Raw genomic sequence first — 17,541 nt, 5'->3', positions numbered from 1 at the left:
CCCAGCCCAGCATCTACCTCCCGCCTTTGTGCACGGGCGTGGACAATCCAGCCGCCTGGGCCTGGGCGGGAGGATATGGGCCTATTCCTTTCCATCGAGTCTCTTAAGCCCCAAACACTACCGGCAACGATGCACGTAAAAAACATGCGGCCTAATCCCCGCATTTCAGTTCTTCACATCCCCTCGCTGTCTTACCACGTGGCTCCCACACAAACCGCAGAGAGCCCAACCGGATGGATGCTACCACGTATTCACATTTCACATAGGTGCTACGTGGAATTCAATCGAATTGAAGGTAGTTTGGCGTCCGCTTCTCCAGAAGCTTCCCCAGGGCCCTCCTTATAAATACTTTCCGCTATCCAACTTTATGATATTTATTCCTCGTAAACTAGCTGTGAAATCGCGAGGGTAATATCAATCTCTGCGATCCGGTGCAAAACTCGAAGGGGGAGGTTTCTGTGTCATCGGTAGATATGGTAAGTTCTCGATCGTCAGGCTATCTGAAGATGTTGATTTTCTGGACGTCGTTTCGTTCTTAGTTTCGATTTTCTCTTGCAAAAAAAAAAAAAAAAAAAAGAAAAAGAAGAAGAAGAAGAAGAAGGAAATAAAAAAATGCGATTATCTCTTTCCTGAAAATCTTTAGTATTAGATTTTTCTTTCTCCGATAACTTTAATTTAGTTTTTTTCTATTATTCCGGGTTAATTAAGGAATGCTTGTTGATCCTGTCTGTTCGATCAAATCGAGTGGCACCTGTCTGGTAAAGATTGATTACGAGAATGATTGTTGATTTTCTTATACCGAAGACTCTTCGTTCTATGGATGATTTCTGATTCTCCATACCGATGAAAATTTAGTAACGAAAATCTTCATGAAGAGGTTTTCTCTATATATATATTAATAAAGAAGAAGAAGAGATTTTCTAGATAATATTTTGAAAAATGCTAGTTGAACCGAGAAAGTTGATCGATAAAAATGATCGATTGAATTTTTTAATTTTAATTTTAATTTTTAATTTTACTTAATCAGAAGTGAATATTAATGAATTGATATTTTTTATGATTATTTAAAATATTTAAAACTGTGTAAAAAATGATTAAAAGAAAAGAAGAAAAAATATTTAAAAAAATCATTTACACTGCATCGGTCAATTATCGGTTCAATAAGCATTTTCACGTTCTTAAAAATATTTTCGATTTTTTAAAAAAGAGGATCAAATTGGTTTTTCCCAGGTTTCAGATGTATAGGTTGGTCTTTTTTGACCACTGGTTTCTCCTAGAGGATGTGTATTCTTACCGAAAAAATGTTTACGAAAAGACAAGTTAGTGTATTTCAGCAATTAAAGCTTTGCTTATAATTGGTTTCAATCGTGGTTGAAGCCAAGAAAACTGTGAATATATTCGGCTTTGTTTGATTTAATAAAAATTTTGTTCATGGAAGTGTATGCTGTTTTTTATTAATACGTATGATGTATGCTGTAGATTTACATGCTTGTAAATGTCTGTTTTCCTTGCCTGATTTATTTGTTCACATTATTTGTCTTGGTACTAACTGTTTTCTTTTTTATGGTGTTGCAGATGTCCAGAAGGTCAAGGTACATATTGTTCTGAGAAGCAATGGTGATTTTTGTATTGGTGTGGTTGTATGAACGCGAAATTTTCTTATTTGCATTTTCTTCAAATTTTCCAGGCATTCTCGCTCTCCTTCACCATACAGGCGGTACGGTAGGTCTGTCTCGAAGTCTGTGTCAAGGTCACGGTCACGGTCGAGGTAGTGCCTTAAAACTACCCTTTGTCTGTGCTTTTAGATTTCATTCTCTCTCTTTATTTTATTTTATTTGTGGTTGTTTCTTATGCTTCTGATCTGGTTCTGTCAGGAGTCTTTCGAGTGATGTGGAAAATCCAGGGAACAATCTGTATGTGACAGGATTGTCACCTCGAATCACAAAGAGAGAGCTTGAGAAGCATTTCGCAAGTGAGGGAAAGGTATGCCTAATCATCTTCATCGTAGTCTTTCTCTATCCCTGCTAAATTTGCCAATGCCAGTGATCGTGGCTTGGCAAATTCAATCTAGTTTTCATTTATTGTTCGATGGACGGTAAGGCATTATTGTGTTTCTGAAAGTTGTGCACAATCTTACCTACCAAAACAGAAAAAGAATTTTGTGCATAATCTACTGGAATCTGAATTCTGCGATGGGGTCTATCAGGTGATGGAAGTTCATCTTGTAGTAGATCCATGGACCAGAGAATCCCGTGGCTTTGGGTTTGTTACAATGGCCAGTCTTGAGGAGGCTGAACGCTGCGTTAAGTATTTGAACCATTCTGTACTTGAAGGCCGTGTGATTACCGTGGAGAAGGTAGTAGTTCCTGGCTTTTTTTTTTTTTATTGTGTGTTGATTAATGGCCTGCTTTATCAATGTTGGTCACTGTGATCCATTCAACTGTATCAAAATATTATATGGTTTGCTATCAGTTCTTTGAGTTTGAAAGTTGTTTGCTTCTTTCCACTTGAAGTTTTTGTGGCAGCAGGTTAGCTGTGTGTAGCAGCTCTTCACCAAATCAAACCACAACTAAACAAACAAATCAAACACATCAAGTATCAGACATGGGGGTTGTATGCCCTGAATTTCCCTCTTTCTTTTTTTCTAGCTATTTAATCTCAAGCGATGTTACGGATTCTTATCTCTCTCTCTCTCTTGCATGCATTATTTTAGGGAAAAAGATTCTTTCTAGCTGCGCCCCTTATTGCTTGAGTTTACTTGTAATTATGCATTTTCATGCTTCGATTTTCATTTCTTGCAGGCTCGGAGGCGAAGAGGACGGACACCTACTCCGGGAAGGTATCTTGGACTGAGAACAGTTCACGGTAAGAATGTTGTACTCATTTTATGTGTGGCTTTGTTTATCTGGAAAATACAGTTGTTTTTGTTTGTCTTACAATTTTATTCATACAGTGCGCCATAGATCTACCAGCTACTCTTCTCGTCGATCTCCCAGCTACTCTCCTCGGCGATCTCCCAGTTATTCTCCTTACAAAAGGGGCAGGAGCCGATCGCCACGTTACTCATATGAACGTAGTAGGAGTAGGTCATACTCCCCCTATTACTATAGGAGGAGGTCATACTCCCCTTATTACGACCGGCGGAGGTCATACTCTTCTTACTACAGACGCAGGTCATACTCACGGTCACAATCCCCTTACAGCAGATCACCTGTCAGCTGGCGTGATAGGTCTTACTCACCAGATGACCGATACAGTAGGAGGCACCGCAACCGTTACCGTTCTGTCTCTCGAAGTGTGTCACCGAGGCCAAGGAGGATGTCAAGGAGAAGCTACTCGAGCAGCGTCTCACCCCGGCCAAGGAGGAGGTCTAGAAGGAGCTACTCAAGAAGCCCTACCCCTAGAGTAAGGAGCTCCAGGAGGAGTTACTCTCGAAGCATTTCCCCCAGACCGAAGAGCTCTAGGAAGACGCCATCATCAAAGCGAGGGTACTCGAGAAGCTATTATAGGAGTCCGAGTCGAAGTGCTAGTCCAAGTTCAAGGTCTGTTAGTTCAGATTTAGAGTGAGAAACATTCTCTCTGCCTGTCGTACTCAGTTAGGGATTCTGATCCTATGGACAAGTAGCATGTACTCTGTATATCGGAGAATTTATGGTTTGTCTTTTCTTATAATAACATTCGACTTCTATTATAAATTGTGTGTGATTGCTGCTGTGTATGATTAGATTGTCGATTCTGATGTGCTTGGATGATTGCTCGTTTTGATGCTCTTATATTTAGGCAGTGAAGACATCACTTGACATTTTATGCCAGAAGACATCACTTGACATTTTATGCCAAGCTCCTTAAAGTGGGTCGAACACCCTAATAAGCCTATTGAGTAATAGATTTTCAATCGTGCCTTTTCCGTTACTTACATTTGGTTATGCTCAGAGAAACAAACATTGGAAGGAGAATTGTAGCTTCTACGGGTGAAAACTGATATCTTCGGTTTGGTTTTTGAGAAAAACTGAGATTCAATCGATATTCAATAAATATGGATATAACCAGTCGAAATTGGCCAAGGAAACCGGTGACTTCGATTAGCGTGATTCTGGTCGGGACTTAGGTGTCATCAGTGTCGTGAGTGGCTGAAAATTGAGGAATGAAGAATCATGTGGAGTATAATGAGAGAGATGGCTTGCTGTGCTGAGAGAGAGAGAGAGAGAGAGAGAGAGAGAGAGAGAGATGTGGCCCTACGTAACGCTTGAGAGAGGAGAAAATCGGGAGGAAAAATGATTAAATCTAAATTGGAACGACGTCAAGACGAGTAAATACGTTAAACCAATTATTTAATTTAAACTAAATGGTATTTTTTTATATATATAATTTTAAAAAAAAAAACATTTATCCTATTGGTTAGTTCAGCGGTCTGGTCTAGCTTTAAATTGAGATTGAATTACTGGAGGTTGATTTTGACAAAAAATTACTGTTGGCCAACCGGTTCTACGCAAATTTAGGCCGCTTCCGAGTTTTGACGGCCGGTGTGAATTGGTCCCAATTGGTTTGACTGATTCTTGTACAGCCCTAATAACTTCGTTTCTTTTTTGGTTGCATGTGACGATGGCATCAAAACATGCGATAGGGTATAATAAACGGAAAAATATAGTTGTAAGTATAATTGTGCATTAATTTGTATATTAATGTAATGTGATTGATTAAAAAGTAGATTTTATTAAACAGTGTTAATTTAAATTTTAAATATGAATGAATCAGTATTAGTATACAGATTATTACGCGATTGTGCTTGTATATCGCAGAACTTATAATAAACTATTTTAAGTAGAACACAACTTTCGTTGGGTCGATGAACTTCGCTAATTTTCTGCACGCACGACAATTCATCTACAGATCCATTACGTTGTGTAGCTCTATTTCAATTTTAAAGTAGAAATGCACGGGTTTATTTGATAGTTTTAGAAAATATCGAGTACTTTTAAAATTTGACTTGAAAGGAAATGATATGTTATGCACGCCTATCTCTCTTCTGATGTGTTGACATTTGTCTATAACCATTGATTTTTTTTCCTTTTTGAGAACAAGAATTAATATAAGAGTGAATGAGTAGTGTTACATTAAAATAATGAAATGAGTATAGCTCACTGCATTATACACAACATGATAACCACATTATTCAAAAAAATAAAATAACATTACTGATCCCTTAGACATCCACTTTTTTTTTGGTTCCTTGTTTGGTGCTTGATATATCCCCTCCTTTATTGGCTGGCTGCTTATTTCTTATGCCACAACGTATTGTGTGAAGGCTAAAACGAGCAGTACTGTTGAGGAAATTATGGTACACAGCATTCTGCTATGTTCCAGATTTCTTTGGCATACTGAGAGATTGTTCGGTCACTGCTGAATTTGCCACTCCCGGCAGTACTTAGTATAGACATCTTTAGCCACCTTTTCCTATCCCTGCAGGCAAATATCTCATAAAGTTATACTAAACTTGATGGCGTCCACCACTCTATAAATATATATTTTTATTTTATTTTTATTTTTTTGGGGAAGTTCAATATTTACAGTACTGCTCATTGCGCTCAATTAAATAGCATTAAGATCCTACTTCAACAATGGTCTCAAATAATAAATCACCGTTCTACGCAATAATTAAGTAAGAAGAACAAAAATAAAGCTCCTGCTACATAGATTAGATCCCATGACTTCATTGTCCAAAAATAAACTAATTATGTGCAAAGTCCTCATGCGCTAATTGGGTATCTAAGGTAGGCCGCAATTGTATTGTATTATTGGCTTGCTCATGCTGATTTCTTGAACTTGGGTTGACTAGGCTGATAAGCGGGCTGTCTAACTACTTATCAAAAGTGGGGGCTGTCTAAGCTAGGTGGTAGTTTCATATCAAGGCAAGATTGACTTATTTGGTTAGACTGACTTATTTAGGATGGTGAAGGAGCTGCCAAAGCCAAGTTTGAGCTGTTTACTAGCAGTTTGCGTGTCAACAAAGCCCAAGTTTCAGTGTAGGTAGCATTTAGTGTGATTTTATGATTAAGGGTGGGTGCTGATAGCTTACTTGTAAGCTTCATCTACTTTCGCCTGAGCATCCATGTAACTTGGGAAGTCATAACCAACAAGAAAATAATCACCACGTCCATAACCAGTGTTTCCCTCTAGCGACTCAAGGAGTGGATTGTAGTCATAGCTTCCAAATGCTCCACTCCTAATAAATTGCTTGGCCTCCTCAAATCGTGGATCTGGTTTGAACTGTCATTCACAAGAAGAGCTGATCTCAGATGAGGAAAAATTTGCAGCAAACTGGTAAGCTTATATATTCAAATACAAATAGGGAGAGGAACAGTAGGAAAAATGCGATAAGAAAATATCATTAACTTATGAGAATGTAGAAGGATAGGCAAACACTAGCTTTACCGTCTTGTATGTCAATTTATTGCAAATTGTCGCTTGACAACACTTAAGAAGAAGTTACAAGAGTTTTAGCTCAACTAGAGAAATGGAAGGACTATTTTTGAAGTACACGTCAATTTTTTGTGGAAACTATTTTACTTGTATCTAGTTCTAGTTCTTGACTAGTGATAATTATATGTCATGTGTACTTGGGCTCTGCCTATTTTAATTTCTATCAATAAAATTCCTTTTACCTATATTAAAAAAATTATATGTTTATGGAACCAGCATATAATAATGTTGGCTGTGCTGCTAAACCATAGTAACCCTGGCTTTAATTTATATTGATTAGGCTCTGGCAAGCATTTCAGCTATTCAGGCTCTGCAGCACTAATGTCATTTCCCTATTGGGAAAAGGTGAATACAATAATGCTTAAGAGTGAGCAGCTTTTGTGGCATTACATCTTTAACAAAGAAATTGACTTTGACCAAATATAATAAAATCTCAAACTTCAATACCAATCCATTCTCTCTTTCCTTGCGCAGCCTGGGTACTTCATCTGCAGTTGCACCAAAGAGGAAAAAGTTCTCCTCCTGAATTTCCTCTCTGATTTCCACATTAGCTCCATCAAGAGTACCTATGATGAGGCAGCCATTGAGTGCAAATTTCATGTTGCTTGTGCCACTTGCCTCCATGCCTGCAGTACTAATATGCTGTGACAGCTCGCTCCCTGGAATAAGCATCTCTGCTACAGATACATTGTAATTTGGAATAAAAACTACCTGAAATTTTTTGCAAGTTTTGAGCAGATAAGTCTATAATAAACCTTAAGAGTAATTTTGGCATATGCAAATGATACGCGTACATGTGAAAGAGAGAGTAATAATTTGACTAAAGGGAGATAGCATCTTCTAAGTAATAAAGATTCTCTACTTCAGCTCTTTCCGAATATAACCTCGGGTAGAAGATATTCAACCAGAAACCCTACACCTCCTGCCATGCATTGATATCAATACCAGCTTGAGTACACATAAGAAAGAAGCATCATGAACCTGCCTTTCAACAGGTTCACAGCAAATCCATCCCATTAACATATACACAGAAGGTAAAACAAAAGTAGCATGCATGGCAGCCCATCCCATTCCAACTATCTAATTGCTAACATTTTCTTCTGGTGCCATAGAGCTGTACATGCATAGCAATTCCATCAACAGAAAGATCAAACTTTTGTTCATGGGCAAAGCTCTGTGTCAGTTGATGATGGTAGGTAACAGTTAATCACAGACTCTGATGTACAATGGGAACTCGTAATCCTGTATTTATGAATCATTAACTTTGTGTTTGAAAAATTACCTTCAGATATTTACTGACTTCAGGATCATTGTTAACAACAGCACCGACATCATTAACCAGCTTCACTATTCCTTTAGCATTTGTATATGTTGCAAATGCCTTTCCCCCAATCATGATGGTTCGTGGAGTAGTCTTCTTTCGCTCTTCGGGGCTCATTTCCTATAATAATTCAGCTTCAAGAGAGTTCTCAAAGATGGTACAAGAATTATGCAAAATCAAGGATGATTGTGTGTGGGATGTGTACCTTTAACTTCTTGTACCTATAAATTGCTCCCAGAATGTTCAGCAGCTGTCTCTTATATTCATGAATACGCTTGACTTGTATGTCAAATAGGCTATGTGGATCAATGCTCTCCCCAGTCACTCTTTCTATGTACTCTGCCAAACGCTGCTTATTAGCCATCTTTGCAGAAGCCCATTCAGCTTGAAAGTCTGAATTGTCTGCAAACTACTTGGAAAAAGCATCACAAATGAATGTAAAATTTATATACCACAGGAAACAGTCTAATAATGGTGAAAAAGAAAAGTATTCAAAATTATTTTAAATAATTTTTTTAAAACATACCTTTCTAAGACCTGTAAGTTGGTCAAGGTTGGTAACCCATTGTTCAGATTTTAACCATTTGGTAATGATGCTACTGAGCTCAGGACTGCAAAATCGGAGCCATCGACGAGGAGTAATGCCATTGGTTTTATTTTGGAACTTTGTTGGCCATATAGAAACATAGTCCACAAATAACTCAGACTTCAAGATATCGCTATGTAACTGAGCAACACCGTTTACCTGCAAAGGGATGGCCAACGATAAATTTCAAATTAGGAATTCAGATCAATAGGGGAAGATGTGATTTCCATAGAGAGAGAGAAGACCAAGGATTGAGTAACAATACACAGGCAATAAAAGGTAGAGCAAAGGTGATAATGACAAGCATTCTTTGGACAAACTCAAACAACAAAAACATTGCAGCTTTAAGCAGTAAGTTCATGGATGAAACTTGTGCCAGATACATAAATAATTCTAACGAACAATTATTCTGTACACAGCTAAATAGAGTGTTGCATGAGCTAAATGAGATAAGCTCTTCGCGGATTTCCAAGAATGGACCTCTTACCGTATGTGCAGAAACCACGCAGAGATTTGCCATCCTCACAACTGGATTTTGGGGATTATTATCCACAATGCGAATGGTCATAAGCTTACTTTCAAGGTCAATTCGTGTCTTACATATCATTGCTACGAACTGCATGGTATTTACAATTCAAGCGTCAAAACTCAAATATTATCTACACAACAGACAGTAAAAAGGGAGGGAATTAAATGGGTAAGTGGTATACTCTCTTGTCAATTTCTTCTATGATCTCCATATGGCGAGGAAGAAGCTTCCACATCACAGATTGTGACCATTTCTCAAGGGCTTCTGGAAGGACCGTGTGATTGGTGTAGGCAATAGTCCTAGTTCAATCATTAATTCATAAAATTGAGCTACAATCAAAACTGCACTACAAACACGATGAAAGATTACAAAAGAAAGAAGTTTGTACTGCAACAAACTCAGTGAAAAAAGTTCTAATGAACATAAAACACAGAGCACCTTGTTGTGACATCCCAAGCTTCATCCCAACCAAGTCCTTCATCATCCATTAGTAATCGCATCAGCTCTGGAATTGAAAGTGTAGGATGAGTATCATTCAGTTGTACTGCAACCTTGCTAGGAAACTCAGACCATTGCCATGTTCCCTTTCCTAGCCTCCTCTCCTTAAATCTGAATATAATGTCCTGTGAGTGGTTACAAGATTAGAGCCAAAGATTGTGAGAACTGAATACAAGACAAGCAACTGCACGAGGCTTTCTTATCAGTGAATACACGGACAATTAACCAGTAATAATTTCCATTAACAGGATGTCCTTGCCAACAGCCAAGTGTTAAAGTGCTCAAGGCATCCACTATGCAACAACTTTACATCGTCTGAGTAGAATCCCCTGGGAGCATAATTTGAGTAGAGGACTTCCATTGGTTTTTATGTTCAATAGAGGTTACCTATGCAACCCCATGCACTCTAAGCAACATACTACGAGTTTGAATCTCTCTCTAAGCTAAATGGTTCATTCTTGCATCAGTTACAAAGTATCTTATCATTTCTTAGAATTTTAGTGCCATGTCAGTACAATCACAATGAGAAAAGTCAGAGTGATCAGAAGAAAGAATGAAATAAAGAAGGAATTAGAAAACCTGAAGTGATGCACTACAGAGAAAGAACTGCTGCTTCAGCCGCAAAAGCTTTCCATTTTCTGTGGCATCCCCAGGATAAAGAACAGCACAAATCTGCAAATGAAGAACTTAGTACTAATCCATTACAATAAATGTCAGAATTGATGACCAACCTGTTGAGCATGAGAATGAAGCTGTGCAGCAGCTTCATACTGTCCGTCATTAAACTGGAATAGGTTGAAATCCCCAGCACAAGCCTTTGCTTCCCAGATACGAAGACTAATAGTATTCTTGGTTTTGTATCCTGGAATTGGCACATCATAAGCTAGAGCTTGCACCACCTCTCCATCAACCCATTTTCGGCTGTAATTTACGGAGAAGCATCTTCGGTGAACTTGTTTATTTTAAGAGCAACCAAGTTGCATACGAACTTCAAAAGGAAAGCAATCCTTAAATGTTCATGTTTTATCGGTCACACAAAACATCATATAGAGTAAAATATATAAAAATATGAATTAATTATGCAATTAAAACTTACGATCCATTAGGATTAACCTCAACACGGCCAAAGAATCTGACAGGATATACCACGTCATGCCTAACAACTTCCCAAGGACTAAATTTCTGCATAATTTCCACAAAAAGTGTGAAGAGCATTCCATGAATTATGAAATATGTGACAGAATTTTCGTGAGAAATAAACACCTCGAGCCAATCCTCAGCAATTTCTTCTTGGCCCTCCTTAGTGATCTGCTGCTTGAACAGCCCATATTTGTACCTCAAACCATACCCCCATGCAGGCAAATTTAATGTTGCCATTGAATCTAGAAAGCATGAAGCAAGCCTTCCAAGACCACCGTTTCCTAGAGCTGCATCTTTCTCCTACAAAGATGAATTTCTAATGACCATAAACCTACTGATATAAACTGCATAAAACCCATGAAGTGAAATCAGATTTATGTTTTGGAAGCCCGTATAATTGGGATGAGGCACTATGATTATTGATGGCTCTCAACCACAAAGTATTAAGGTCACTTCCTGCTTGTGAAAAGTGGGACCATTTCAATCTCATTCCTCTCCCCACACTGTTAGGAGGAAACCGTTTTAATTAGGTGGAATGCTAAGGACTCAATCTTCAGAAGAAAGTATTAAAAAGGGATTACATTCCCACTGATTTTTTGAGCCCAGGATTATCCAAAACCTGAAAAGACCAGTCATATCTCATTTAACCACTTAAAATTTTGTGGAATGCTTGCTATAGGTATTGACAGTTAAGAGAGTGTAAAATTCCCCAATCTGTTAAATGGAGAGAACATAGACAGAGGCTGCAAAAAACAAGTCTTACATGTTCTTTTGCCAATGAGAGCTTAGTAACAAGAGAAAAAAGAGAACTACCTGCTCCGCTATTTCCTCCAGTTCATGTCCCAACTTTTTCAAAGCATCGCCATATGCATCTTGAATGTCCAGATTCCCAATAGCATTAGTCAAAGCTCGTCCTTGAAGATACTCCATTGATAAGTAGTATGTTTGTTTGGGATCAACATTGTGAAAATGGTGATAGGTCTCATTCCATTGCTGCACAAGCAATCAACAGTAACACCATTAGTCCAGCTTTTGTGCATAACCGAATACAAGTAGCCCAACACTTGGTACTAAGAATAAATGTAACCATATCATTAAACTCAAAACCATACGCAAATTCCTTCATTTCTTCCATATACACTTTGATGGTATTATCCTAATAACAATATAACATCATTTCTTACTTAAAAGCATTCCATTAACACAAAAATAGAACCAAGCGATGATTTCTCAAATTTTCTAGGTTACATAAGAATCTTACATTGCGTAGATCATAACTTCTCCGAACAGAAATTCTAAACAATTACATTGTGCAACCACATGGTGCTAATTTAATTGAAACAAATTACATACAACTACAGTCAAACATTACAAACTGGACTAAAAGCATCATGTAGAAATATCAACAAATGAGTCTGCTTTGAAACGTCCTGTCTTGTATTTATGTTGAAATCATCTATAAAGTCAAGCCTTTTAGCCGATTTTACGTATAAGAATAAAATTTAACATCAACAACAGAGGTAGCACCTCCAAAAGATGTAGTCCACACACTATCACAAAAGTGAGCTCCAAATTACACGTATAAAATCTTTAATATGTACACGAAAAAGAGGAATGCAATTCGGGAAATTAGCAAGATATTAAAACTTTCTAAACATGCTAAAAAATCTTACTTGTACAAGACGATCGCGAACGCTGTCAGCAGTCGCATAGTACGCTTGCTCAGGCTCGAACTTGAAAGGAGAGAAATGAGGGCTGAACTGCGCGTGGTAATTGATATTCGATGCGATCTCCGCTGGTTCCTCGGCCAGTGGGTGCGCAATAGCGGGGACTTTAGCAGAAACGCCATAAGCAGCATTAGCTTCTGTGGAAGCTGCCATGTCTGACACTCGCTAATATAATCTGTAAAAAAACTTAAAAAAGAAATCAAAGGACTGAGCCTAGTAGAGCTTGCAGTTGCGAACAAGAGGTCCAAAATGCAAGCACGGAGAGAAAGAGACAGAGAGGTAGGAAGGGATTGATAAACTGAAAAATATCCGAGTAGAGGCAACTTGAAGGTAAAGATATTTCTTCTTTTCACGTATAGCCCGAGAGAGAGAGAGAGAGAGAATATGCGAGGTTCTGCTGAATGCTGATTGATATTAAAGGGGAAGAGACAGAGAGACTGTGAAAAGAGAAGGAAGAAAAGATTGAATTGAACGTGACGATCACATGGGAATGAAGCCAAGGGGTGATGGGTCATGGGACGGAGAAAGGGGTGGTGGAAGTGGCACGCTGTCGCCCGGTGTTTGGATCATTTTTCTCTGTTTTTTTTTTTTTTTCCTTCAAAAGTTTTGCTGCCAGTAAAGTTTGAAGTCTAGTAATACTATGGAGCCACAACTGTAGCAGGAGCACACCTGCACACCATACGTGTCATTCGAATATTTTTATTTTTACAAAAAATTGAAAACGTGCATTTTTGAAATGGGGTCCTCGGTTTGGTTTTTCATTTCAAAATCATCCCGCGAAAGGTGCCGTTCGTCGCCAGCGTGACAGGTTCCTCCGCCCAGCACCACCGGCGACGCCGTCTCTCCGCCCAGAAACATCGAGCACAGTACTTCGTCGGCACACAGCTGCCGGTCCTTGGGAGAAGAAAAAACAGAGCACACGGTCAGTTTTACACTATCTACGAAGACCCCCTCCCTCGCCGGCACCACCTCTGCTGATACTTTGGTAAAAAAATTTCAGACCGTTTTATACTCCCATATGGTTATGTTTATCTTGTGTATACAGAGATGAGTTTTGGGTTTTGTAAGATAAACTTTGTGGATTAGGGCATGGTTAAACAACAATGTTGCATGGCTTTCGAGTCTTTGACGTCTGGTTTCGTCCTCTGTTTTCAAGCGGCTCGGTCATACATTGCTTTTTATTTTTTATTTTTATTATCTGTATTGAAAAAAAAATATTGTCCCATTAGGGTCGAATAGCATTTACCAAGAACCATTTAGATGAAATATTTGATTCTGCAGACAGGCCACTTGAAGGCAGCTATATTTGTTGAAGGTCGAAGATCCATTTCAGTTCTTGGCTGTGTGCATGAATATAACTGATGCCTTGAGAAGTTCATCCCCAAAGACCTTTGATTCACATATACCTGTACACCAGATACTTTCATAGGGGTTATAAGTTGCTCTGGGGAGTACAGATGCTCTGAATGGTAGTTTTTGCAGCTATATTGTTGCAATTGTTGCATGGAACCATATATTGTTGCAATTGTTGCATGGATGTGGGTTGGACCACCATCTTAATTGCATTCATATTTTTTTTCCTATATGATACCATCATCTCTGTACCGTATGTCTTTCCAGAGCAGCTAAGCATCAACCTTATCGTGTATTGATTTACCACAATTGCCTTCCTCATTAATTCTATTTCAAAATGGCACTTAACTCCCAAATAAGAGGAAGGCTAAATTGTTAATTTTTTTTGGGTATTATAAGACATCAAGTGATATGATCTGAAATTTTTTTTGGCTAAATTTCAGTTCTGGTAATTTATTGAATCAATTTTGTCAAAAATGCATAACCTGATATGAGCTACCACCTGGAGACATATGAAGTGGTACAAAATATGGAAAAAACTTAATAATTGTTGATGTTTTTTTTTTTTGTTTAATCATAGACTATGCTTGCTTTCTTCTCATAAGAATAATTAGTTCTATGTTTCTAGGTTGCTGGTTAAAGCACGCGTGGTTTAAAAAATTAGCTCACTTTATCTTGTCCATATGTAACGTGGGAAGCATTTTCAGTTTTGAGCTAAGCATCCATAGATAAGGCCACTTGGGATGAATAATCCATGCATACCTCTCTATTAGTCAATACATGGAAAATAGGAAGTATGTCCATGTTGCTCTTTTTTACCTTTTAAAATTTCTCAAAAGTGTAGTTGGTGGTAAGAGAACTACTGTATTGGTCACCAGCCTTAGCTTGCAAATTCTATTGGTGGTTTGGGTTGATGTTCTGCTATTCACTATTTATTGACTTTAGTTTTGGGTTTTCTCAAAAGATTTTACCACAGATAAACGCATTGACAATTTGATGGGAAGAGTTCATTGTTGGGTTGATGATTCACTCGGAATGCATTATATGCTGCCTTGGAGCCGGGCAGATTTAATGTTCTGCCACTATGTTCATCTGATTTTTGAAGAGGAGCTTATGAACTGAAGAATTGTTGATTTTAGAATGATGGCTTTTGTAAATATTTGTATATATTTCATACTATAATACAGAGCTGAATGTAGAGTTCTATTGTACAGCTCAATATCCATTCCAATATCCATTCTATTGTAGAGTTCTAATGTTAAGGGTACAGGTTTCCTTATCTTACAGAATGGAAGCTTCAAACCCATTTGAAGGGAGCTCAAGTTCTTAGGCCAGTCTTTTGCTCTAGTGTTGATTTGACTTGGAGACCCTTCCAGTTGGCAGCAATCTCGAGTGTTAAGGCAGCACTGTAGGAATTGTAATGTAATTGTTAAGGCAGCACTCCAAAATTTGGTTGTGGAGTAGTTTGTAGAAAGTGTAATTTGTAATTTGAAGCTGGAAGAATATAGAAATTTGTAGTTTTTATCAAATTGTGGTTGTAAATTTACACTTTGTAGTTTGAAGAATGTTGTATCTAAGAGTTAAGATCTCCAAATCCACCTTGGAACATTTCATCTTGAAAGTATGAATACAACTAGCTGAATTGTACAATTTTAGCATGAAAATATTGCCCATCAATAGCCATGATATTGTTTTACTTTTACAAGTTCTTTTCTTCTTTCTTTTGTTGGATTTTGTTTTTTAAACTGCTAACCGTGGCATCCATTTCCATTTTGGCTTTGATGACTTGGAAGAAGTTAGTGAATATTATTCCTTCATTTCACAAATCTTTAGTTCTCTTTATGTGAGGATGGCCTGATGAACAAGAGAAATGCATACAGTCATGCTAGCTGATTTTTTAGATAAATAGGAACCATTTTAGATGGAAAAGTATTAATATCTTGTGCAAGCGAAATTCAGGCAGAAACTCACATCAAGACCAAAGGCTTTTTCAATACAAATGTTAAAGTGATTTTGACATGATGCTTCCGTCTATTGATCCGAACCAACGAGAAAAATTACATAATTGATTTTGACACTATGCTTCCAGCTATTTACATATTTGATTCAAACCAACTAGAGAAATTACAATAGATACAACCCAATACAAAAACAACCATATTCATGTACATAACCCTCTGCTTTTCAAGTTCGACCTCAACCTTGTGAACATTTGTTTCTCTTACTTCATCTTCTTTTTCTGAGCTTGAATCATGAATACATTATTCTGAGCTTGATACTCATGCAACAATACATTATTCTTCCTCTTCCAATCTTGGTTCTCTTGTCAAAATATTCTCCTCTATTACTCTGTGCAAAACAAAATTTCATTAAAACATACTTAACTTACTATCTACAACACATTGAATCATGAAAGTCCAAGGCTTGCCTTATCATACACATACAAATTTCCATTAGTTTAAGCTATAGCAAAAGCACCATCGCCTCCAAGTACCCATGCAACACTAGTGCAACAACGGTCAAAAAGAGAGAAGTTTAATCAAACCAGACAATTAGACTACTTGAATAAAAATAGTAACAATAAAAAGCAATACAGACGAAGAACACCCAGAAGCGAACATTTACATCAACTACTCGAAAACTAAACCTACAAGCCAAAAGCTAAGCTTACACTGAGACGACCCAACTTACCAAAACCCTTCAAAATACCTTCTACTGAGTTGCTCTAAAACCCAGACTCCAAAACTTCTGAACAGGTCCGACCCAAACGCACCGACCCAGAGTGCGAACGGATTCCAACCCAACCCGACCAACTTTTCCTTCACAGAGACACTACAGCAGGAATCCAAGGGAGTGACACAAGGAAAGCAAAAAGATAAGCATGCTTACCCAGATCGTGTCACAGAGGGGCTTTGCGTTGGTGGAGTTACGGACCCAAGGCTTGGATTGATCTCCTCGGGAGGTCGTGGTGGGGAGGATTGAGGTCGAGGTCTGAGCTCGAAGAGGTCGACGGGGAGAGTTTGGGTTTCAGAATCACGAAACGAGGAAGGGAACGGAGCTCCGGTTACATTGGGTTGAAGAACATTACGGAACGAAGGAGCGAACGGAGCTACGGAGCTCGAGCTACATTTTTCAAAATGAAATGTTTGCTTCAACTGAGGGAGGGAACGTCCTATGGGAGAGTTTGGTCATTTCGCCCATGCCACGTGTGGTGTGCCTCGGCTGCTCCCAAACAGGGGCTGCTCCCCATACTTATTCATTTATTTTATTTCTATTTTTAATTATTTTATATTAAATATTTTTTTATTACTATTTATATAATATCTGAAATTATTTCACTATCCAAACACAAATTTAATCTCATGTTTGGCAAAGATTGAAATTCATCTACAGCATAAATTTTTCTATTTATAGTTAAAAAGCAAACAAATATTTCATTAAAAAATGGAAAGTGAGATACATAAAAAGGGATGAGATTCTCCAATAAACAACTCATTACAACAACCATAACATTAAAATTTTGTTTGGATGATAAAAAATATTTCATCTCATCTTATTATTATAATTTTTTAAAATTTTTACACAAAATATAATAAATAATTTAACTTTTTTAATTTTTAAAACAATAAAAATATTAAAAAATAATATTCTAATAATATTTTATTTAACTTTTAACTTCAATTCTAACACACTATCCAAACGGTAACTAAGATAAAAAAAAAGAAATCAGATTTCGAGACCAAAAATTCATTCCAAACATTCAAAACTATTCATCAAGCTATTTAATTTTAAGTTAAAAACATATTATTTTATTATAAAAAAATAAATTAGTTAAAAAGAGTAATGATACTCATTATCGTAATTTTTATCTCATGACGTGATATTAGATGATTAAAGATTATTTATT

At 37.5% G+C, this 17,541-nt stretch overlaps 2 protein-coding genes across 3 annotated transcripts; one reads left to right on the top strand and one right to left on the bottom strand.

The window, feature by feature from the left end:
- Window positions 1-333: 333 nt before the first annotated feature.
- On the top strand, window positions 334-3,718 carry LOC122291554 (serine/arginine-rich splicing factor SR45a). Of its 2 annotated transcripts, XM_043099329.1 has the most exons (7): window positions 335-476; window positions 1,576-1,592; window positions 1,688-1,768; window positions 1,875-1,983; window positions 2,207-2,356; window positions 2,802-2,865; window positions 2,954-3,718. In XM_043099329.1, the coding sequence occupies exons 1-7, from the start codon at window positions 474-476 to the stop codon at window positions 3,565-3,567; spliced, it is 1,038 nt and encodes a 345-aa protein (XP_042955263.1). In that variant the 5' UTR covers window positions 335-473; the 3' UTR covers window positions 3,568-3,718. The 2 variants fall into 2 exon arrangements, with proteins under 2 accessions (XP_042955264.1, XP_042955263.1); XM_043099330.1 differs by lacking the exons at window positions 2,802-2,865; window positions 2,954-3,718 and adding an exon at window positions 2,514-2,680 and having other exon boundaries at window positions 334-476.
- A 1,350-nt stretch (window positions 3,719-5,068) lies between these two features.
- LOC122291553 (alpha-glucan phosphorylase, H isozyme) lies at window positions 5,069-12,869 on the bottom strand. Its single transcript, XM_043099328.1, has 15 exons — window positions 12,228-12,869; window positions 11,368-11,547; window positions 10,678-10,854; window positions 10,511-10,596; window positions 10,146-10,335; window positions 9,994-10,086; window positions 9,355-9,539; window positions 9,098-9,215; window positions 8,875-9,003; window positions 8,328-8,546; window positions 8,007-8,210; window positions 7,763-7,921; window positions 6,928-7,191; window positions 6,077-6,267; window positions 5,069-5,460 (listed from the first exon to the last, which is right to left on the bottom strand). The coding sequence occupies exons 1-15, from the start codon at window positions 12,432-12,434 to the stop codon at window positions 5,334-5,336; spliced, it is 2,529 nt and encodes an 842-aa protein (XP_042955262.1). The 5' UTR covers window positions 12,435-12,869; the 3' UTR covers window positions 5,069-5,333.
- Between the last annotated feature and the right edge of the window lie 4,672 nt (window positions 12,870-17,541).

This window comes from Carya illinoinensis, chromosome 13, assembly GCF_018687715.1.
Source record: "Carya illinoinensis cultivar Pawnee chromosome 13, C.illinoinensisPawnee_v1, whole genome shotgun sequence".
NCBI classification, from domain to species: domain Eukaryota; kingdom Viridiplantae; phylum Streptophyta; class Magnoliopsida; order Fagales; family Juglandaceae; genus Carya; species Carya illinoinensis.
This window is presented reverse-complemented; position numbering and strand designations above follow the sequence as displayed.

Coding starts and splice junctions, on each gene's coding strand:
- LOC122291554 (XM_043099329.1), top strand. Junction 2,357..2,801: donor GTGTGATTACCGTGGAGAAG/GTAGTAGTTCCT, acceptor CATTTCTTGCAG/GCTCGGAGGCGAAGAGGACG. Junction 2,866..2,953: donor TGGACTGAGAACAGTTCACG/GTAAGAATGTTG, acceptor TTATTCATACAG/TGCGCCATAGATCTACCAGC.
- LOC122291553 (XM_043099328.1), bottom strand. CDS start 12,434: ATGGCAGCTTCCACAGAAGCTAATGCTGCTTATGGCGTTTCTGCTAAA. Junction 11,548..12,227: donor TTCGCGATCGTCTTGTACAA/GTAAGATTTTTT, acceptor TTGCTTGTGCAG/CAATGGAATGAGACCTATCA. Junction 7,922..8,006: donor ATAGGTACAAGAAGTTAAAG/GTACACATCCCA, acceptor GAATTATTATAG/GAAATGAGCCCCGAAGAGCG.